At 45.8% G+C, this 23,830-nt stretch overlaps 1 protein-coding gene and 1 non-coding gene across 3 annotated transcripts; one reads left to right on the top strand and one right to left on the bottom strand.

Moving 5' to 3' along the window:
* Positions 1-1,103: 1,103 nt before the first annotated feature.
* TRNAM-CAU (transfer RNA methionine (anticodon CAU)) lies at positions 1,104-1,176 on the bottom strand. Its single transcript has one exon. It is a non-coding gene; the product is annotated as a tRNA-Met (tRNA).
* Positions 1,177-2,865: 1,689 nt separating this feature from the next.
* Positions 2,866-16,074, top strand: FAM83A (family with sequence similarity 83 member A). 2 transcript variants are annotated; one of them, XM_075023900.1, is made up of 5 exons: positions 2,866-3,102; positions 3,291-3,897; positions 6,815-6,982; positions 8,476-8,600; positions 13,648-16,074. In XM_075023900.1, exons 2-5 carry the CDS (start codon positions 3,325-3,327, stop codon positions 14,192-14,194), a joined length of 1,413 nt encoding a protein of 470 aa, XP_074880001.1. In that variant the 5' UTR covers positions 2,866-3,102; positions 3,291-3,324; the 3' UTR covers positions 14,195-16,074. The 2 variants fall into 2 exon arrangements, with proteins under 2 accessions (XP_074880001.1, XP_074880002.1); XM_075023901.1 differs by having other exon boundaries at positions 2,951-3,063.
* Positions 16,075-23,830: the final 7,756 nt, after the last annotated feature.

The raw sequence follows: 23,830 nt of genomic DNA on the forward strand, positions 1-23,830 counted from the left end.
TAATATTTTTGACCCAAGAGTAGAACATTATGTGGTGTTACAGTAAAAAAGAACGAGGCAAAGTTAAATAAAGTGAATGATTCATAATTGCTACACATGATGCTGATATAGGAGTAGACTTGGCTGTGTGAAAATATGAGGACCTGGAACTTACTTAATTTGTTCTGCTTCCCATGGGGTGTTGCTGGCGCTCTTTGGGGCAGCAGCATCAGAGCGGGACCGCTCGTGGTGCCCTGCGGGTGCTGAAGCACCGCGCAGAGGAGGGCAGACCCAGACGGTACCGCTAAACAGCAACTCTTTGTCCTCAAATTACATGAAGGCTTAAATGCACAGAGGTGCTTCGTTACCCTCACGTTAGCGTCCTCTGCGTCTGGAACCAGAACCAGTCACATTCATAGCGACCAGGATCCACAGAAATCTCATCACAGACTGCAGCAGAGTGCGGGGAAGAGGTGTTGTTGGGTTGTTTATTTTTTTCAAAAAGGGATGAAAATGCAACAAGTAAATATCATCTTTGGGAAGCAGGAGGAGTAGATGAGAAAATTGCCTTTTTCTGATGACTGTCTTGGAGTTTACATGTGATTATATTTAAAGGGAGAAAATAAACCCACAAAGTTTTTGGCTAGCAACTTGGGCCATGTGCGTACGTGCTCACGGTTGGTAAAAATGTTGCAGTTGTAAATAGGTGTAAGCGGGAGCGTTTGCAGCAGGCAGGAGCCCCTGCCCGTGTGTGCACCCAGAGCCCTTCCTCGTCCCTGCCCGCTGCCAGGGGCTGCGGGACCCCTCACCCTGCCTGCGCCCCACAGCCCACCGCAGGAGCGGGACCCGCTTCCTCGCTCCCAAATTCTGAAATGGGCTTGCAGACAGCACGGATGCAGGCAACCCGCTGCCAAAAGTGCATTTTTTAACAACAGGCGTTGCAGAAATTATTTCTGTGAGCCCACAACCAGCAGGCACAGGTCCTTGCCCTGGAACTCGGGCTTCATAAATCACGACAGCAACGACAGCGCCGGGGGGTTAGAGGGCAGGTTTGGGTGGCTCCCTCCCAGCTAAAAGCGGGGGAGGCTCGTCCCGCCGCAGGAAGAAAAAGAAACGCCGGCCTTTGCCCCGTGTGAGGATCGAACTCACGACCTTCAGATTATGAGACTGACGCGCTACCTACTGCGCTAACGAGGCGGCTGGTGGCGCTTTCCCCGCGCTCGGCCTGGACGCTGCCCCTCGGCCTCCCGCCCCGCCGGAGCCGCTGAGGGCCCGGCCGCCGCCTCAGCCCCGCCGCGGGAGGAGAAGGGGCGGGAGGGGCGGCCCGGCCCTTCCCCTGGCCGCTCCAGCGGGCTCCGTGCCGGGCAGCCTCGCTGTGGGACCCCCGCAGGGACTGAGCGGGGCCCTGTGGAGATGGTGCGGGGCTTTGTGGTGACCGTAGGGTGACGGTGTGGGGTCCTGTGGGGGCCATGAGGGACGTGGGGAGTGACCGTGTGGGACCCCAGGGTGAGAACGGGGCTTCCCTGGGGTGACGCTGCGTGGCCCCGTGGTGACAACCTCGGGTGGCCTGTGTGGGGCCCTGCTGTGACCGTGATGTGGGACATCGGGGTGACCGTGTGGGACCCGAGGCGACAGCGCTGGCCCTGGCCACGGCGGGGGGTAACAGCCCTGCTGCGGGCAGGCCCTGGTTGGCGTTGACAGGGCGCGATCTTACACGTCAGGTTAATTAGGCAGCATCGTTTTCGGCATAATTGCGCGGAACAGGTCAGTAGATAATTAGTGACTTTTTGCCGCGTCTGACAGCTGCGGGCGGATGTTGGGGGGTGGGGGGAGGGACGGGATAGTTTTTAAAATCACGCCAAGAGCTCAGGGACGGGCCCCACCACCACCTCTCCTTGTCCCCCAGTGGGTGTTTCCAGCCCTTTGTGGCTACGGGATTAAAATCCGAACCATTTCATACCCTTTTCTCTTTTCATATATATATGTTTGTGTCATCCTCACATATAATTACTTTTTCCCCCCCATAAGGCATCTGACATAGACCCAGAATCTGGGAAGCTACCCTGGAAAAACTGGGCCTGTGTCACTCCAAGTGGCCCTGAAGATGTCCATGCTCCCGAGCGCATTGGTCAGAGTGGCAGGAGCCTTTCCCTGCTCAGATGTGCTCTCAGCAGCCCATACCCCTGTGCAAAAGCCCAGACTGGCATGTCCCCTCGATCCTCCACTCCCCTCCGGAGCCGCGACATGCTGGTGCACAGATAGAGAGCTATGCAGGGCGAGGGCAAACCCAGCCTGTGTGAGAAAACTGTGTCACACGTGCCTCTGTGTAAAAGCATGCATACAGGTATTTATGGCGTACCTCAGGCAGGGTGCCTTCCCACCCTGCCTCTCCTTGCCCCCGCGCAGTCATACCAGTTGGCCTGGCTCCCTGGAGGCACTGCGCCTCTCACCCCACTGCAAACCTGTGCCTCTGTCCTGCTAATGACACAGCAGCTGAGCTGCCACAGGGACAACGTGACTCCAGAAGCTGCAGCCTGGGAAAAAAAAAAAACAACACACCAAACAAAAAAAAAACCAACCAAACAGCCCTAAATGTGCACAATCAAGTGATGAGTGTTTGTATTTCTGATGCTTTGAGGCCAGCTCACAACCCTCCCTCCACATAATATTCAGGATGTTTGGGAAGGGGTATTTTTCTTTTAATAGGATGGCGTAGTCACAAAGCTTTAAAGAAATAAATGAGTGAATCGTCTATGGTAATAGCAACATACTATGAATGGGGCACAGTGACGAAGTTCAAGTCTATTTTTAAGCCTGCCTGGCAGCATGTGGGTCCAGACAAGAGTCCGTGACCCTTTCTGCTGTTCTGAAGCTAGAGACATGGCTGATGTCTCTCTCCCAGTTCAACGTCAGTGTTGTTTTTGCTCCCTAACGAATACTATGGGAAGACAGAGAAGCCTCAAGCTGTTTTGAAGATTGTGCAACGATGCTTGGGAGCCTACCTGCTTTTGCTTGAGTGCTTTCTTCCCTCACATTTCTCAGGATGCAACAGGAAGGGAAATACAACCGAATCCGACGGCCCTGGTAATTGGACTCGAATCCTTCGTATGCCCTGGGGGTGAGGTGGGTGCCTCTCAGATAAGCAATCTAATCAGCTTTGCACTTGTGTCCCATCTGGAAACAGATTGTTGCTGAAGTACACCACCACCTGAGAAGCAAGCTTTGGGTTTTTTTTGAAGATAATTGTACCAACAAAATCAGGGAGTGTGAGTTTGCCTGAGGTAATAAGATCTCTTTATTTTTATTCATAGTTAATTCGTTCAGCTGAGGCGATTTCACGCCAGAATGCAGTCTCCGAACAAGGATGATTGCGCTGCCTGCGCCGTGCAAATGCATGGTGCCTGCCTGGCAGATCGACTGCTGCGACAGAGAGCCATGAGCCACTCCAGACACATGGGCAAGATAAGGAAAAGGCTGGAGGATATCAAGAACCAGTCCCCAAAGCTGACAAAAGCGGATTTCAGCCACAACGAAAGCATAAGGTTGGCCACCGACGCCTTCCTGGATGGTGGGACAGACTCTTACCTCGAAACTTTAAGCAAAGAAGGCGAGGTGGATTTCCTCTCCTCAGTGGAAGCTCAGTACATCAAGGATAACACCAGGGAGTCCTATTACGCGCAGGAGTCCCTGGCTGCCGACGGGGCGACTGCACCAAAGCAGAACGATACTGGGTCACTCCCTTCAGGGACCTACTTCCCCACCATTTCTGACAGCAGTGAGCCAGCTCTGCTGCACACGTGGATTACAGCAGAGAAGCCCTATTTAAAGGAAAAATCCACTGCTACTGTGTATTTCCAAACAGAGAAGAACAGCAACATTAGAGACATCATACGCCGGTACATCAACAAGACCACTCAGGTATGGGGAGAGAATTGCTGTTCCTCTGCACTCGGTTGTCTTCCTGCTCTTGAAAAGATCAGGTAAACGTGGTATTTGATCAGAGCCAGCCTTGTGTGTTGCAGTGTAGCTTTGCTCAAGAAAGGGGCTGTAAAGAGCCTATTGTTGAACACAGGCAGTAATTATTTTTTTTTTTTGGTACTCACTCCCAACACCTTTTTATGTTGGTGACTTAAAAAAAAAAGCATTCCCTCTTCTTTTAAACTCCCATTAACCCAGCAGAGCAAATGTGCCATAGAAAAGGCATCTGGGCTCTGTCCCTTCTCATGCATCACCAGCAGGATGCTTTGATCTGTTCAGACCATTGCACCGGTAACAAGAATTAAGCTAAAGCGAGCTCTGAGCTATTAGCAATTGTTTCAGGGTATTCATGGGAGATGTGGATGAAGGGGAGCCCAGAGAAGGGCATGTGTGTCTGGTGTGCCAGCAGCCGTCCACAGAGGAAGGAAATTATTCAGAAAAAAGACTTTTCATCCCTAATACATTGTCAGTATCACTAAAAATGCCACGTGGGTTCCATATGGAGACGCTGCAGCGTAACTTGGCAAATGAGAAAGGTGCGGATGATGCCCCTGACAACAGACAAAGTGACGGGGGCCGCAGAGAGGTGCCAGCCACAAGCCAGTCTGCCCGTGCACTGGGAAACCAGAAGCTGAGCAGCTGGAGGGGGACAAAAAGCCTCTGTCGTGTGTTCTGGCAGCTCTCCTGTTTTCCTGGAAAAAAAATATTTGACATTTCAGTGCTGTGTTTACCATCGTCCAGGAGTTTTCCCCTTGTATAAACTTGAGACGCCACTAGCAGTTTCACAGGGGAACAGTCAGGAACAATACCAGGCTGCAGTGCCTGCTGTGCGGCACAGGCTGCAAAGCCCACTGGAGTTACGGACTTTTGCTTTATTATTCTCCTGCAAGTGCTGGGCCTGACAACGCCGAGTGTAATGGCAAGGGAGAAGAATCCCCATTGGCAACTGCCCTGTCAAAGGCTACAAGTGCTCAGCACATCAGGGGAATTATAGATCAGTCGTTCTAAGTTGGCGGCATCAGAAAGATTCAGTAACAGAAGAAATGTCTCTGATTGATAGTAGAATAAGCATCAGTAAACTATCGACCCAGGCCAATTTTCTGTCTCAAGAGGAGAAAATTTGTAGGGGAAAAAGTGGGAAATGTAATATAAATCCATGGTTCACATGACCTTCTTAACCATCTAATTTACATTACAAGAGGGTGTTGGAGCAACACTTACACACAGTATAAATTTGGCAACTGCTTTTTGAGTACAGTTTTTCAACGGCAGCATTTATTAATTAGTATTTGATAAGGATCGATCCTGGATAGCCTAGTATGTGATATATCCATTAACAACTTAAACAACAGAAAAATGACTGTGTTTGTAGATGACGCCAAACTGCAGAGGATTGGCGTGTAGTACTGTAATCTTAACACATTTTTGGAATAGGTGCGAATCATAAAATGAAATTTGGGCAAAAGAAGCGACAAGTACTGCAAGTAAGAGAGGAAAGTCAGGTACAGAAATACAAATTGGGAACAGCTGGTGAAAAAGCAGTACTAGAGAGTGGTCTGGAGCTACGGTGAGGCTGGATGCATATTGTGCCATTTAAAAAGACAAGGTGAGTTAACAGTAAGAGTGAATGTGACATACTGGACAAAATTGTGCCACTTACGTAGCACTGGCGAGGCCCTTTCTGAAACACCATGCTTTGGCAGCAGAATGAAGGTGTGGGATCCTCACTGCTCTGCAAATAATTTGGCTTGCCTGAACAGGATGCTGGCTATGCAGGATGTGCTTAGTCTTGTAGGATTTCCTTGTGGGGGTGAAGGGAATAAGCTCGCTGGTAAGTGTGGGCACAGGCTTTGGAGTAAGATTCAGTGCAAGTTGGAAGCAATTGGTAAGACAGATCTGCAGAGATACTGTAAAGTTTGTTTTGATTGAAGATGATATCCTGTGAGTGCAATTATCAAGGGTTGCCTTTCTAGTCAATGGAGATATAGGCACCTTCTGAAGATAAATCGGGTATTAGCTGGGCAGAATTGCCCTGCAGAGATGACCCTTTCCATGAACAATAGCAGACGTCAGTGAAGACCAGCACCTTCATGAGGCCGTGCCCAATGCTGAGCATAGGGGCTAGACTATGGAAGTGGTTTTATATCACATTTACAGTTCCTTGATCCACTCTGGCTGGAGGCTGTGCATTTAAGTAGCTGTTGGGGCTTTTATGCCCAGTCCTGAGATTTTTATACACTGTCCTGCCAGTTGTGAGTTGGGAAGCATGGATGTATGGTTAAATTGAAACAATTAGTTTATAAATCGTTACTAAAAAAAACCCAAACAGATGTAGCTGTTGGAGTCTGTTGCCCCACCACCACCATCAGTGAGGATTTAAAGCCAGGACCGTTCCAGGTGTAAGTCATAACAGAGAAGGCATCATCCAGTGATTCTTGCTAAATGCATGTGACTTATGAAAGCTAGTCAGCCATTTGGCAAGGGCTGCGGTCTCTTATTTTAGCTGCATCCTTATTATTCTGTGATTAGCACTTCAATGTATTTCCTAGTGCTGAAATCTCACCTACAAATTCACAGGTCATTTTGTGTTTTATGATTAAAAGAGCTTAACTGAAGTGCGTATGTTGCGTGTTATATTGGCTTTATATGAGCAATAAAACAATGAAGCAATATGTATCTCATCAATTTACTGATTCAGGAGCTTACGGAGAAAACCAGAAGAAATATCCACATATATGTCCAAAGATTTGTGTTTGTTAGAATATTTTTTTAAAAATAAACTACATTTCAGTGGCCTCACAGGCAACCTTAAGTTACATAAATTGACTCTGGTAATGCCTCTGCTTTTTTCCCCTAGGTGCTAGCTATCGTGATGGATGTGTTCACAGACACTGAGATTCTTTGTGACCTCCTGGAGGCAGCTAACAAGCGCATGGTGTTTGTCTACCTGTTACTCGATCATGGCAATATAAATCTCTTCTCGGAGATGTGCGACAAGTTGCAAATTGCTGAGGATCTCTTCAAGGTACTGTGGCTCTGTGAAGCTGTTAGGTTCAGATTTGTATGCCTAACTTTAGGCACTGTGAGCTAGAAGCATGGTTATGCTAGGGTCAGTCTACCTTGTAATTAAAAGGGAGTGAGAGATTTCCAGAGGTAGTGTTATTGCACCTAATTCTCCTCTGAAGATGCCTACATTTTTCCATGGATGTTACTGGAAGTTAAGGCATTTCCATTACGTCCTTAGATGAAACTAATCTGGGCCCTGAAGTCTTAAAACAGAGTTAAGTCAAGTCCCGTAGTAGAGTTGTCCAACATAAGCATTACAATTGCTTCTGTTTGATAACTCCACAGCAGCTGTGGTCTGGCAGCCATGGGTAGCAGGCACATGAAACTTTTTCATGGCAATACCTTGGTTGCAGTAAGTGGTTTCTGATAAAACCTGTTGTTAAAGCTCTGTTTTAAAGATAATGCCTCAAATTTAGCTGGCTGTTAGCTTAGCCCACCTTCATCCCTGCCAGAGGGAACTGACCTTAAAAATAACCTCCTAGGGACCATTTCACTTGTTGCTTGAGATGCTGTAGGGCACCTGTGGCACCTTCATGGGGATGGCTGCTACCGCAGATGCAACAGCCTCCTGGAATGGCAGCTGGAGGGCAGGCAGGAGACATGCACCAGACACCTGTGTTTCAACAGCTGAATTCCACCCCAAATGTATAAAGAAACTCAAATTAATAGAACATGCTCATAACAGTGTTTGCATGTCTGTAAACCCCCACTCCTTAGGAAGAACAAGCCTGTGCTATTTATTGTAAGTATGCTGCTACAATGCACAGGCTTTGACAATGTGTGAGCCAGATCCTTGGCACCTCTCATTTTCTAAGGCCTTGACTCTGCAAAGTGTGCATATGGACAGCAGAGTCAGGTCTGGGTGCCTGGCCTGCCTTAAATGCATTTGCTCAGGTACAAGGACAGTGCAGAGCATCACATGGGCCAAATTGACCTGCTTCTCCACTCACACATGTACTTGCATCTGATTCTGCAGGACAGCATTCGTCTGGGCAGCATGTATGTACTTGCAGGCCCAGATGGATTGGAAGAGCAGAGGTTTTGCCCTGCTGGATTGTGCCATAGCCAGCGTAAAACGAGAGCTTACAGCTAGAGGAAATTGTTGCTGGGGTGTCAGCGGAGGTAACAGACGACTCTCAGCTATGGACACATCTCACACTCATTTTGGTTGGGGTAGCATCAGTTATCGTTACACAGCACAGCTCCATCTGCATGACTTTCCATGCAGGTTTATGTCCCCATTGAAACAAGTAACCCTGTGGCAGGTGAGAGACCTTGGCTAAGTTTCCTCTAGCCCCAAACCTTCAAATGTAACATTGGAGAGTCTATGAAGAAGTCATAATAAACACTGGGGAAGTGAAGAGCTAAAGGCAATGGGGAGAAAGGGCCCTTTCCTTCTGATTTTTAATTATAAAAAAATTCACTCTGTTCTTTTTTATTTTTTCTTTACAGAATATTTCAGTCCGCAGTGTCACTGGAGAGGTTTACTGTGCCAAATCAGGCAGGAAATTTTCAGGACAAATACAGGAAAAATTTCTTATCTCTGACTGGAGATACGTGCTCTCTGGATCTTACAGGTGAGATAAGCCATTGCAGCTCATGTCCAGGTGCTCTTTTATGATTTTTAATATTACTTCACAAAGAAGTGCCATGGAAATTTTTGTACAGGTGAGAAGGATTTTTTTGAACAAAACCCCCTTATGTTTTCAAATATGTGCCATTTTTCAGTAATCCACTTAACTTGCTTTAAAGCTGATGTTAGTTCTTTATGGAGTGTGGTATTTAATTTAAATGTTCAGAAACTAATGTAAACAACTTTGCCAGTGCAGCCCTGGAGCAGAACTAGAAATGTGTACAGCTTAATGTTATGCTTTCCCTATTGTTTGGGTGCTCAGATGGTGTTATCATGAGACATGATACATTTCCATCTCCCTCGGGATCCCTTAATGTAGCATATGTCACTCAGCTTATCTGAGGATTTGTTCTCCATATGACAAGTTTAGTGATTAAAGGTAAAACAGAAATACTTCAGAGACTTCCTGTTTTTTCTTGTGTTTCATTAACAGGTAGGCAGTATGCATCTACACAACTGCTGTACCTTCCCTTTTATTTCCTTTTTTGTTGTTGTTTGTGAGCTGAGTCTGTAACTTTCCACTTTTGTGCTGCTATAATTATTTCGGGTAGAGGATGCAATATCTCAACAACTGGGGTTTTAATTAAGATCCAAGATCCTCCAGTCAGGGAATTTCAGGAGACTCTGAGCTTGCATCAAATAAATGAAGCTGCTGAGCCTCATGGCTATGTAGATAGCTTCACAAATGACTGAGTGTATCCTAGAAATCAAGATACAAAAAGACAAGAGGTGATTATTTAATTAAAAGGATGAGATTGTTTTTCTTAATCCCAGTTTATGGTTTGGAAGCTTAAATGCCTCTAGTCCGATAAAACTGTGCCACCAGGATGATTACATAACTATAGTGATGAAGGTAAAGGTGAATACATGGGGTTAGTGCAGGCTGCAGGAGTTTGGCTGTCCACAGAGGCGAGCATCCAGTTTTCATTCAGTTTCCAAATGAACCATCAGACAAAAATGAGTGAACACTCAGTGGTTTTTTTTATTGGCTGCCCTGTGATTTTCTTCTTCTTTCAGTTTTTTTTCAGTCCCTCATCAAAGGTGTGTAGAAATGCAACAGCAGATTTATAGAGAGAGTAGAAGTGAAGGATGTGTGGGAGAAGAGGGACAGAACAAGATCTATTTTCTTTAGCCGAAGCTTCCTTTGGGCTTCTCTTTTCAATCCTAAAAATAAAAAGAAAAACCCTCAAAGTCCTGTGCAGAGTCACTTCTGTCATTCTCTACTGCTGATGCAATATCTTCTAACCCGAAGAGCCTTGTCAAACTACGTAATCCCCCATCCAGCAAGCAAGCAGAGAGGGTGGTGAGGAATAAATCTATACACTATTTAACTTCAGCATGCTCAGCACCAGTTTGCAGATTCACATGGGTTCTAGCTGGTTATCAGTACACGGCATTTCTGTAGGCTTGCTAGCTCTCACTTTATTAATCTGAAAGTTTTCTGTTATCCCTAAACCTTATCTACCAGCCTCTGCAGGTGTAAACAAGAATGATGTTGAGTAAAACAGACTCAAACTCTTCTGCAGTGCATTTGCTGGAAATCAGATTGGAATAGATCTTAAAACTAATACAAAAGATCTTTAATACAACAGCAGATTTCACTTAAGTGCTGTGCTCTGCATGACTTTGTAATACTGGTGGGCAGAACAGGCTGAGGAAATAAAATAGGCCTTCTGTACATACTGCACTAAAAGGGACCGTGGCTCACTCTTTCTACTCAAAGTGTTTAGGGACAAAATATATTTGCCTCATGGACAACAAAGAGGACTGAAGCTGGCAACTAGTTAGAGGCAAAGGAACCACCACTGAGTCTGTGGCATCTCCTGCTCTGGAATGGTTTTTAAAACCACGGTAAAAAGCCATTGCTTGGGTCAGTGTGGATGAGTGTGGTCCTGCTGCACAGGGCACACTGGAGCTGAGAAGCTTCTGAAGGCTGTTTAACCCACATGCCTGCACAAGTGCAGGCATGAGCAAGTGTTTTAAGTTACAGTTTTCCTTTCAATTTTTATTGCCAAAGTCTATGGTGTGAGGTTAGGATGCAGTATTTTCTTTTTGCTGTCTCTCTGTTACTCTACCCCATGTTATGATAACTATGTTATTCCTTTTTTTTTAAAAAGAATTTGAAGTTAGGTAATGCATGAACTCAGTGCTCCTAAAGAAGGCAAAATGAAAACAGCAGAAAGCATAGACCTTGATCCTCAGGGGCAGCTGCGTACCTCCCTGGCTGCCACTCTGAAAGCCACCAGCCTCTTCAGAGCCAGCGTCTAACATCTAACACTGGGGTGCTTTGCTGAGAGCATCCGTTCAGGTGGGGCAGGTTCCTCATACAGAGGTTATCCCACCAGCAAGCAACACTAATGTGTAGGTTAATTCAAACCTGAGCTCAGGTGAAAAATCCAGTCCTTCCATTTCAGATTAAATGCATGTAATGCTGCATGTTACTGCAGTGCTGTAAATACAAGGGATGAGAGCATCTCTGATGAACTGCAGCTGCAGTAATACAGAGGGCATACTCAGAAAGAAACAAGTCCAGTGCAGATTGAGCAGGAGAGGCGGGTTTTGATTCAGACAATCATAAATGAGAGGATCCAGAACAGGACATGGGGCTTGGGACAAAGCCTTGGAAAGACAGCTGAGAAGTAGCTATCAATGACTGAATTAGTGATACAGCTTTGGCCCCAAGCTAGGCAGTAATTCTTTGTGCTTTCTCTTCTTTCTGATGTACTTCACTCAAAAAGGCCTGGTAGAAAAATGATCCTTCTGGGCAGATAGTGACAATAACAGAATTCTCTGAGCCTTTCCCAAAAGAGCACTTGGAATTGTAAACTAAGGAGCAAAACAGGGCCTGAAACCTAAACAACGAATTTCCTCTTAGAATGAAGCTAATGAAAACCTGTTAAGTCTTTATGTCTAGTTCTGCTTTGTTCTTCAGCAAAGTGCACAGAATGTAAATTGCTGTGACTCACTACGTGAAGTCCACAAATGTTTGTCTAAAATCACACAGGTCTCACCTTGTTACTTTACAGCTGACCCATTCGCCATCAGTTTATGGAGAATCTTTGGGCTATTAATTGGATCCAACTTTCTCTGCTTACAAGGGTTACAGATAAGATCGATGAACCAGAAATGAGTATCTGTCCGTCGGGTACTGCAGGAAGTTATGTGTGGGAGTAAATTATCAAAATTGGGTGCAACAGTTTTTTCCTCTGATTTTGTTGGGTTTTTAAAAGCCATTTATAAGTGTAATTGATTTTTTTCTCTCTAAATTGTCTTTTATAAACTAGATATATCTCTAGCACATAAAGTATAAACCTGACACTCCACACCTCAGCCCTTTCATGAGTTTGTAACCTTCAGCATAGATATCCCAGACTAATTGCGTGGTTTTGTGTTTGTTCCTGGCTTAACAGTTAGATGAAGGACATGAGAAGGTTTAGAGAGTGCTTCTTAGTGAATAAAGGCAATGTTGAGCTAGCACAGCAGATGCTACCCACACAGCAGGGAGTTAGCTTGCTGTGCTGTTTACCTCGGCTCCCAAGGTTTTGTCCATATTTAGAATGATTTGAACAAAGTAGATGAGAAGTGCCTGTATTCTGGTAATTTACTGTATATTTTCATGTCCAATCATAAAATGTACAGTATATATTGTAGGGTTGCCTGGTGGCATTGAACTAGTCATTTCTTCACTCCTCCCCTTGCTCCTGAAGCAACAGTATAAAACCACTCTATGCCCCAAACCCAACCCTCTTTAAGAATGCTCCAAACAGGCAGATGCAAATTGTCTGTCTTTATTCCCTTAGCATCAGCTCAGGCTGTCAGTCCCACTGAGTTTCACAGGAGTTTTGTCAAAACATGACAAGAACAAGATTTAAAGTGCACACACCTACAGCCAAATCTGCCTCTCAGCAATCCTTGTGCACATCCAGCGTAGCTAATAAAGTCACGCAGGAATAACCGTGGCAGAGTTTTGCCAACACAGAATAACCTCAGGTTCAAGTCCAACACTGCTCTGTATCCTCTGCTGCACAGCTCAAGCCCTGGTCAGCTTAGGGAGTAATTACATTTCATTCTCTCAACTGTGCTCTTTTTATTGATGATGATGATGCTGCTCAGACAAGGCAGGCTGCACAGCACAATCAAGATGGCTTGTGGTTCTGTAAAAGAGCACAAATTTATGTTTGCTGAGTGGATTAAGGAAGCACACAAAAGAAAAATCATTTAAGAACTATGGGGTATCCTAAGGTGTGTCTCTGGATTACCAGAATGAAAACTATTGCAGTGTTTCTCCCTTACTTTATAGCAAAGTGGTATTTTTATTTTTGGAAAGGCTGTAGGAAATATTTATAATTTCATTTTCTCTGTAATGAAGAAAATAAGCATTTGTCAGGTGTGGCAATTTGTTTAGTGGGAGTGGGATGTGACAGGTTGGCTTTTTATGTGTTTCTCTTGACCAATGCAGGAAGAGTGTGGCAAAACAAAAACAAAGGATGGTTATTTTTCGCTAGTCTTTCTAATGTCAGTTCTGAGTAAGTGAGAGTTACCAACTGGCACAGCATTCTGCGGGGAAGGTACAATTTATGTGCGTGCAGACAAGATTTGGTAAGACCTGAATTTAAGCATTGTGCATGAAAGAGAGGTACCCAAAAGAGGGGTCTAAACTCCCTTCCATGGAACAGATGCCCAAACCTTGGATATGGTATCTGACATTTAGTCCTGCAGTGGATCTGGATCACTGCTCCCTTTAGGAGATTGTATAACTTTACAAGATTTCTTGAAGGCTTTAGAGGCAGCTGCAATAATAAAGCTTGATGCAAGTCAAAGAGCACTGATGTGAACTGACCTGAAATTCAACTGCGACACCATCTTCCTCCTGTGTTTAGACAAGGAACTTCAGCAGTAAAACACATTTGCCTTTCGCACCACCCCTGCAGGGATCTCCAGTTCCTAATAGCTGACATTAATGCTAACCCTCACCTTGTCTCTCCTTCCAGCTTCACATGGTTATGCGGCCAGGTTCACCGCAACCTCCTCTCCAAGTTCACGGGTCAAGTTGTGGAGCTGTTTGATGAAGAGTTCCGACACCTTTACGCACTGTCCAAGCCTGTGAGGGGACCAAAGTCTCCACCACGTACCATGCCCTTCCTGTTCAGCAAGAGCTGGGCTCCCCAGCGCAGCCTTCCCTACAGCAACGAGGAAAGTGCTAACACTCTTTCCGATCCCTTCAGCAGCTTCTCAGCCGGCAGCACCCACCAGACCAAGCAAACCCCAAGAACTCTCATATTCAGCAGCAACTTCACCCCCCAGTCACCTCTCCATAGAGTTAATTCCTTCCACAGCTATGTCTCATTCACAGCCCCACCACCACAGAAGGCCATCCAGGCTAACTACTATCAGCCACACTACGTGGCCGATAACTCCGCAGTTCTGTACAACAACATGAACATTTACAGACCTATAAGACTTAGACAAGAGGAACCAAACAGGACAGGGTTAAGCTCACCCTGGAGATGCCTCCACAAAGCTAACCTGTTTGCATAATAACCACTTTGTTTGAATTGCAAGTAAATGTAGTGAGGACCTGTTTAGCAATCGCTTGTGTACTGATGAATATAGAAATTCTGTATAATACAAAATGAGGATGATTTCAAGCCTCTTGTTTTGTTTCGCTGCTTATGGATGCTTCGTTTCCCTAATTAAAAAGCCAAGCCTGCTAACATGTAAACCTTGGGTGCATCATGATCCCAGGAAGAACGCATCTAAATAATGCTGCTCACAGTGCAACACTGCTGCTGCCTATCACCTGCCCTTGGTAGCATATTTGTGTAGCAGTAGATTTAGGTGGTTAACTGTTTTTCATATGGCCAGGCACCTGAAAGTGGGGTAAGTCACAGTTTATTACTATGCATTTTATGCACTTGCATAAGGGGACTGAAGGCTGCTATTTATGTGCCAAACTGAGGCAATGCTAGCAGCAGCAGTCTACCTTCATGCTGTTATCGCACCTTAATCATGATTTAGGAGGACTCCTTTAGGGCTGACGGGGAAGCACAGTTTCTACCACTGCACTGTCTCAGAGCTGTCTGCTTGAGGTGCACAGCAAGGACGTCTGTTCCCAAGGTTTCTCAGAAGGGACCTGCTAACCATGACATGGACCGAGACCGACAATTCAGGTTACGGAGGACATCTTGCAGCCACTGTATACTCACTTCCACTCATTAGCAACATGGGTGCCTTCCAGCACACTTTGTTACAAACCTCCGATCCCACCAGCTCAGAGCAATTTTCCTTACTGAAGAGCAGCCATGTAGATTCAGACTGGAAAATGAAGCTAAGTAAAGAAGCAAAGTCCTACTAGTAACACACCAGGACTGAGTTCCAATTCATTTAATAGCATGTGGATCTTAGAAATTCTCTCAGTGGACATTTGATTGAATGTTAAGTTAGAGATAACGATGCTGTATTTCAGAAGTATTTCAGAGTTCTTCAAGGTTTCTAATTTTTAAAGAGAAACTCGGTGTTTGTAGTGGCTGTCAAATACAGTTACAGAGGGAGTTATGGAGGTTCAGCAGCTTGAACCAAAACAGAAAGACTTTCTGCCAAATAATCCATGAAAACGAAGGAAACTTCTGTAAGTGAAAGGCAAAAATTACTAAGAAAATTCATGAAATGAAGGATTTCCATCCAAATCCCAAAGTTACTAGATGCCTAACATCTACTGATTTATCATTAGATTATTTTTTTTACACCTGCTTTATATCATCTTTCATGTGACACCAACAGAAAACAGAAATCTAAACACATCTGCTCATCTGGCCCATTTTGCCTGACTTCTCACCTGCTCTAAAAGGAATACAATTTAATTATTTAGGCTATGGATTATGAAAATTGTATACAGAGCAAGATCTCAGGTGAGGAAAGCTTCTCATCCTTGGAAGAGCTATCATTTTGAAAGTATACTGGTAAAGTTCACAGAACATTGTGAAAGGTACAGGATGGACACATCCTGCTCTAGCTTTGGTGTGGCCATTTTTACCTGCGATCCCAAATTTTGGAGTCCAGAATAACAATAAACTGTTGCATATAATTGTAAATTCTGTACATAGTGACATTTTTCGGATTCCTTGGGAAGAAGGGAAAGATGATTTTCATTCCTATGACAATTCTACTTAATTATCTAAATATGGCAACCATTCAAATAAAAGAGAAGAATTTCATTAAAATCCTTTTGAGAATAATTTTGTTTCTTCATATTCTCTTGATTTGTGCACCTTAAGTCTCTTCTCTTCCAAAAGCTAAATGAGTTCCATACAGCCCAGGTGAAGAGGAAACACATTTTGTTTCTTCTGAAATCAACAGGAACAGAATTAAGCATACATGTCCCCCCAGCCTAATTAAGATTTTTCTTCTAAATTTGATTCAGTTCCCTGATCTTGTTGTGGCCCAACTGCATGTGGCACAGAGGGGGGGCTCTGGGGAGAAGTTCGTAGACCACTACCTCTGAAGCCTTCATTTCCTCAGGCCATGACCCATGAAATCCATGAAGGAGCTCTTCTCATCTCTGTGGGGCAAGGTAGTTTGCCTACAGAAGTTTTGGAGAACACAGCTAATGAGAAGTTGGTAACGGACAAGCTAATAACCCAGAAGGAGTACTGTGAGTTAAGATGAGCTGATTTCAGCCCTGGATCAGGGACACAGCTTGTGCTAGTTCAAACGACAGCTGAACTTGAACATCAAATGAATGGAATTTCAGTTTTGATGGAAAACAGAGTTTACCATTTCAGCAATGAGGTACGTCAAAAATCCTAACAGGCCCTCACAAGCTTGATCACTCAGTGGTGAGGGGAACATGTGGATACAGGCAGCTGCAGAAACTACCTGTCAGGAGGTCACAGCAGGATGCTGACATACCTCATCTACCTGCTGCAAGGGAAGGGCTCAAATATAAGCACTGCTACCACACAATGCACCCTCAGCAAGTCTGCGGATGACACCAAGCTGAGTGGTGCAGTTGATTCACTTGAGGGATGGGATGCCATCCAGAGGGACCTGGACAGGCTGGAGGCCCATGTGAACCTCATGAGGTTCAACAAGGCCAAGTGCAAGGTCCTGCACGGGGGTCAGGGCAACCCCCAGTATCAATACAGGCTGGGGGATGAAGGGATTGAGAGCAGCCCTGCAGAGGAGGATTGGGGGTACTGGTGGATGAAAAGCTGGACATGAGCTGGCACTGTGCGCTCGCAGCCCAGAAAGACAACTGTGTCCTGGGCTGCATAACAAGAATCGTGGCCAGCAGGTCGAGGGAGGTGATTCTGCCCCTCTGCTCTGCTCTGGTGAGACCCCACCTGCAGTACTGCATCCAGCTCTGGGGACAGTCCCTACAAAGGCCCCTAATTACCCTCCAGAGTGCCCCCGGGCCTTATCTGGGCTTTGCTGGGGCCCATTGGAGGCACTGTTGGGCTTCCTTACCTTCCAGTTGCTGACTGTTGGCCCTGCTATCCCAGCATCAGAGCAGCGAGGCAGCAATCTGCTCACCTGGCTGGCGGCTGTCATCTTTCCGCATCTCTCCAAGTTCTGACGACGTGGTCAGGGGCCAGGTGGTTTCTGCCTCCTGCCTGATTTCTCTCACTCCTGCCTCCCATTTCTTTGCTGAAGGACCAGCTTCTTGATCAAAACCTTCCTCCTCTTCCTCTTCCCCTGCTGATCGATGATATGGACCCGTTGACCTCCTTGTCCACTGTTTCTTTTCCACTACTGTAGTTAGTTGGGTCTCTATCGCCACCATGGTGTCCTCAGATGCAGTTTGGGTCTCTGTCTCTACTGTCATGTCCTCAGATGTAGTTTGCATCCCCGTCTCAGCCAAGGCGTTCTCAGAGGTGGTTTGGGTCCCTGCCCTAACGACAGGCCTCCGAGAGCACTGAACTGGCTGAGCAGGCACAGGCCAAGCCCCAGGACAGTGCTGGAAGCTGCTGGTTTTCACTGGGGTGAGACCCTTCAGCACTATGAGGGCTGCTGTGGGGAAAGTTAACTCCATCCCAGCCAGACCCAATAGAGCCTTACATGGTCTGTCCTGGCCCCCCCGTGCACAAAGGAGAGGTGCGACCTAAAAAGTAAAGATGTCTTCCAAGACATGTGCAATAGGCTTTGACTGACGGTAACCCCGCCTGTACAAGTGGGTTTGCTGCTAGAAGAAAGCAGACCGAAAGGTCTGAAAGCGGCAAAGTTGCGAGAAAAAACGTGTACGGCCTTTGCGGTGGGTTGGCCTTGGCTGGCTGCCAGGTGCCCACTCAGCCCACCCCTCCACTGCGTGTATAATACACTATAATATGCTGTATACCATACACTATAATAAGGCCGCGCCCGGCCCATGGCAGGCGCCGTCTCTGCTCCCGCGCGGTGAAGGCGCTGGGAAGACCCAGGGAAGGCGGCTGGCAGTGACCGTTGGCAGCACCGTTCGGCGGCCGACGGCCTGTCCTGTCCCCCCCCCGGCCTCCCCAAACCTTCAGCCATGAGGTGGGATGGTGCGGGCTGGGGGCCTGTGGCCTGAGGCTGTGAAATTGTTTCCTCAGCAGAGGGTTGGAGACAGAAGAGAGCATGCCGGAGCTTTGCTGGTACAGGACCAGCAGAACGAAGCCTCGCCGGAGGCAGCTGAGGAGCTCCGGGGCCCAACCGGCTGCAAGCGATGAGGGCTCACATTATGTGAGCAGCCTCAGCTGCTCAGGTGTGAGGAGTTAGAGGTGCAGCTTCTGGAGGTGACGGAAGAAAACACCAGACTGGCTGAAGAAAATTCTTGCCTCCATGGGCCGACGTGCTGGGCAGAAAAGGTTCAAGCTGAAAATGCCAACCTGAGGGGGCAACTGACACGAGTGGCAGAGGAGTGAAATTCTGCCACCCAAGCCATCAGCTGTCTTCAAACCCGACTGGAAGCCGCAGAGACCAAACTGAAAGCCGTGAGAGACATGGCAGAAAGTGCTCAGTGAGAAATAAAAAGGGACCATGGAGAAGCCAGGCAACTGTTTCGAGCCCCGGCGAGTGAACCAGAGAATTGGGTTCAGAGCCCCTCAGTCAGCTTGGGCAGAGGACACTCCTGGGTCCTGCAAGTGAGACAGAACCACCGGTAGCAAACAGTCCGTCATCCTGCAGGCTCTGGGACAACAACCAGGAAAGCTTTGAGCATTCATAGCTCGATACACCTACACTCCTTTTGATGGTCCCAGTGAGCAGCCTGAACTAGAGCTTCCTCAAACTACTGGACAATCTGTTTATGTCTTTGGTGGATGAAGGTGGTTGGTCTGTGGGAGAGCTGGCAGACGGCACAAGAGGATTCATCCCCTCTAATTTTGCTGAGGACGATTCAGATGACAACCTGGAAAGCGAGAACTGGAATGATCCTCATCATTATATTTTTGGTCTCTCGCCTATTCTGGAGGAAGATGAAGAGGATCTAGATGTGGGTGGTAGGGGCTGAAATGAATAAACAAACGTAGCCTATACCAACCTCCAGAATATCTGCAGAAGTGAATTGGTACTTAAAAGTGATTTTTTTTAGACTTTTAGAGTTTTGTAGAATGGAGGGATCTCTCGAGGGCAGCAGAGGCTTCCAATGGGCACCAGCAAAGCCCAAATAAGGCCCCTGGGGCTTTCTGGAGGGCAACTCTGCTATGTCAGAGCACCACTGCTGTTGGCAGCGATGGGGACCCTCCTGTCAGGGCTGGTGGCTGTGCATGTCCTCACCGTGGGGAGCAGAGAGCGAAGCCAAACTAAGTGGCACTGCCCCAGGGACCCTCCGCACAGGCATCACTCACGTGCCAGGAAAGGATGTTTGCAGGGCACCTCGAACCCACCGCTGCCCCTGCGTTCACACTCTGGCAGTAAGCTGAATGAATAGGCTGGGCTTGGCCAGGGCTTGCCAGAGTGTCCCTGCATCCCTTCCCCAGCCCAAACCGGCCCTGCAGGTCTTCTGGCTGAGGTGCTTCTGCTGGTGTCCTGCGAGCGTTCCCCATTAAGGCACTTCTGAGTGCGAAGCCTCTTTCCCGGCTGTACCACTGCTAGTGGAGCACACCTCGTGTGCAATTGCTGCTCACGCAGAAAGCACCCAGAGGAGCATGTGCTCCAGGACATCCCCTGTGCTTGCTGCTTGTGCTCCTTGGGAGCATTTCACTGAATGCTTCTTCAACAGCCTGCTTTTTTAGCAAAAAAAGAACATGCCCTGGTCTGCCCCTGTTGCTCCTCCTAGAAAATAAAGAGCACCCAGGCTTTCCTCCTTCCTGGCCCATTGCACACCCCAGTCCCATGCAGCCCCCTTCCATGACCCTTGCTAGGCCTGCCAGCTGCACCTCTGTCCCTGGGGAAGTGATGGAGCAACAGATCCTGGAAACAACTTCCAAGTTGTCCTGTGAAGGACAAGAAGGTGATGGGAAGTAGTCAGCATGGATTTACCATATGAGGCAATTCCGTCTTATCGCGTATTGCATACGAGGCAGGAAGGTCACCTTACTCACATCAAATGAACCTCCCAGGGGCCAGGGCTCAGGGGGTGTCCCGTCCCGAGCTCCAGCTGGCCACTCATCCCAACAGAGAACTACAGTTCAAGCTTCACTGAGTCCTAAAGGACCGTCAATTTTCTTCTGGTTTCCCAGAATCTCTGCCAGTGGCGAACCCTGTTTTACCTTATCTATTGAACCCCCCATGACTGATGCTGCCCCCAGTTTTAGTACCTCCCCAGGGAATGCGGATCCCACAAGGACAATCAGGGAACTCACCCAGCACTGGCTGTGTAGTATGCCATCACCACACTCAACAGGTCAGGAGTTACCAAATTGTTACCAAAATGGATTTGCTTGCATTTTTCTTTTCTTCTAGTTTGTGTGCAGGTACCGGAAAGAGGGCAGGAGAAGTAGGCACTAGCTAAAACCCTTTTGTTATTGCCAGCAGTAAAGGTCCCTCTCAGCTGGGTGCACGAGCAGGACCCCATGTTATAACTCTTGATTCCTTCTAAGTGATCTTAAGACTATTCCCATACTCATTTTTACAATAACATTGCCTGCAGATGGAAAGTAGAGAATAATTTCTTTTGTTTTCCATTGCTTCCATACACAGCCTTTCCTTTTTCTTTATTAAACTGCCTTTATCTTGACCCACAGGTCCTTTTTTTTTTTAATCTTATTTTCTCTTTCCCTGTTATGCTGAGGAGGGGGAGTGACAGGAGAAGTGGCAATGATTTTAAACTGAAAGAAAGTAGATTTAGACTGGACATAAGGAAGCAACTTTTTACAATGAGGGTGGTGAGGCACTGGAACAGGTTGCCCAGAGAAGTTGTGGGTGCCCCATCCCTGGAATTGTTCAAGGCCAGGCTGGATGGGGCTTTGAGCAACCTGGTCTAGTGGAAGGTGTCCCTGCCCATGGCAGGGGGGTTGGACTAGATGATCTTTGAAGGTCCCTTCCAACCCAAACGCTTCTATGATTCTGTGATGGAGAAAACTGTGTTAATGTCACTAGTTACAGCACTAACATGTTCCCTCACCTCAAAACCAGCACTGTTCAAACACTCAATATCAAGACACACAACTAGATTGTGTTTGTACACAGCAATCTTTTCATCAGAACCAGGGTCAGAGGGTCCTTCCCGAAGCGTCTGTAACACAAGCAAGTGTTAAAATAACAAAATCAAACCTCAGTAACAATTAATGGAATCTCACTTGCAGTTTGCAATACTAAAATCTGCTATTTAACTCAGTGTGGAATACCAGTGCATGTACTAATACCAATAATAATATCATAAGAGCCAAAACATGAAGAAATCTGTTACAGGCAGATGTAGAATTATGCAGAACATAGAAGCAACGATGAAGCATTCAAATGCAAGATGGAAATGCTAAGCCCCTCATGAGATATGATCCAAACCAGAAAACTAGAGTTAGAAGTGGCATGCTAAAAAAGTGAGAAGCAGGCCAAAAAAGGAGGAATTGAAGTAGCTGAGATGAGAGATAGCCAGGCACAAATGGGACAAAGGAGTATTTCATAGCCCCAGTGCAATAAACACTGGTTATTTGGAACAGTAACTATGCAACACATTCAGAACAACATTCATGTTGGTTTTAACTACGGCAAAGAAAACAACATTTTTGCTTTATTGTTACATTTGAGAAAAATACTGCCTGTTCCTAAGAACTGCCACTTGCCTTCCACTCCTGGAGCCAGTAGGGAGTTAACCGTTATGTTCCCAGTCTAAGAGACAACCTCAAGTCAAACAATCTGCACACACAGCAAATGTTTCCAAATCACCTTGGCTAGCCACTGTGTATTTCGGACATCTCAGCCACAAAATGACAACATTTGGCAAGTATTTAATTTGCTGCTAAAACAGCTCCAATGCCATTTCCACCTTCTAAATTGTGGAGCCAAATCATTTGGCAAGTTCCCATTAAATATCTATACAGACCTGGTTCCACAAAAGCTGTTTTCTGGTGTCCTAACTACTGAACCTACTCGAGAGCTGTGGCAAAACAAATTATAGCCTTTTTATGTGGGTACTCATGACCTTAAGTTTAAGAGGAAACCGGGAGACATACCGCTGACATATTTGGCATTAAGCTTTCCATGTTTGCTACATCTGTGCTGTAAGACATTCTACTGTTGATGCCAACATCGTAATTCATTTACAGCACGTTATGGACAGGCTCTACTGAAAACTTACGACACCAGTTAGTCTTAAAAGCATCTCCAGCCCTTCAGGCAGGCTTCGCTGCCATCCAAATATAGTGCTCTACACACACACACAAAAATTTCCACCTAGCAAAGCACACGCATGACTAAACCAAATATTCTGTAATACATTATGAGTGTGTTAATGCTTACCCAAGTATACTTGCCAAGTCATCATCTTTCGTAACAAGCTGACCAGGATGTGGTTTAATCGCATTAAGTCACCAAACTATCAAAGATAATTTGACATGGCTGAAGGCGATATTCCATTTTTCCGGAAAGGTTTCACAGCCAACTTGGCAGAGGGCTATACCATACCAAGGGTTAGTCACAGGTTCCCTAACCAGTATCTTAAAGCTTTAAAATTCACCTAAATGTAGCAGATACAAAGTGCGTTCTCATGTGGTGAATTACCATTCAACTGTGAGTTATATAAAGTTTCAGCACTCTTTAGTACTTCAGAAAGAAAACACAGGAAAACACGAAGAAAAGTCACAGCAAATGACATCTAAGAGATTCCTGGTTTTAAACTATATCCATTAAAGAACACTTTTACAAAATGCTATGAAGAATTTATGTCTCAGTTTAAGAGAAGATGGGGGAAGAACACACCTTGTTTGCCTCAAATGTAAATTATTTCAAGCAAAAGAAACTACAGGATAATCTCTGCCTTTTTCTGTAGAAGCCCAAAGCACGTGGCATTGATGCTTCAGAAAGTAAGGCAAAGTGGTGTCATTATCAACTGAAAGCATAACATAAGGAGCTGTGTGATGCAGAAACAACACTGCCAGTTTTCACAGCAAAGATCTCCTTCCTTGCAGGGTTTTACAAAGGGTATGATCTGACTAAACACTCTTCAGTGCATATAAACAATGTTGACAGTTTTTCTCCTCCCTCATATAAGCACATTGAAGACAAGACTATAGCTAGTTCTGCACCTCCTAAAAACTCTTAGCTTTGAAGAAAGAAAATCTCCTTCCAGTTCTAGGTTCAATACTTGCCACTTAGATTTTTTTCCTAAAACATATGGAATTATTCTTATTGACAATTTCTCAGCATAAATATATTTAAGAATCCTAGCTATCCATTTCTGAACAATAAATCACTATAATGTAACTTAATCAAGAAATATTTAAAAAATTAATTAAGAAAATGGCTAATTCCATGAGTCTAAATGCAACAACATAGAATTTGACACCAAGAAACTTTCAAACTGGACACCATAAAGGAAGCCTTCCACCCCACTGGCATTGCAGACCTCAAAAAATTACAGGTGCTCCAATCACAACATGGTGAGGTTTATGATGGAAAGCTACCTCTGAAAGCTGAAGTGAAAGCTCGATTTTATTCCGGATTCCTTACTACTTTAAATACAAACAAATCAGTGAACAAAGAAGAAGATGAGATGTTAAGAGTTTAAATGCAGAGATTTATACATATATTCTTAAAAGATATACAATAAGAATTCTTAAA

Source organism: Buteo buteo, chromosome 3 (genome assembly GCF_964188355.1).
Source record: "Buteo buteo chromosome 3, bButBut1.hap1.1, whole genome shotgun sequence".
In the NCBI taxonomy this organism is placed as follows: domain Eukaryota; kingdom Metazoa; phylum Chordata; class Aves; order Accipitriformes; family Accipitridae; genus Buteo; species Buteo buteo.

Coding starts and splice junctions, on each gene's coding strand:
- FAM83A (XM_075023900.1), top strand. CDS start 3,325: ATGCAGTCTCCGAACAAGGATGATTGCGCTGCCTGCGCCGTGCAAATG. Junction 3,898..6,814: donor ACATCAACAAGACCACTCAG/GTATGGGGAGAG, acceptor TTTTTCCCCTAG/GTGCTAGCTATCGTGATGGA. Junction 6,983..8,475: donor TTGCTGAGGATCTCTTCAAG/GTACTGTGGCTC, acceptor TTTTCTTTACAG/AATATTTCAGTCCGCAGTGT.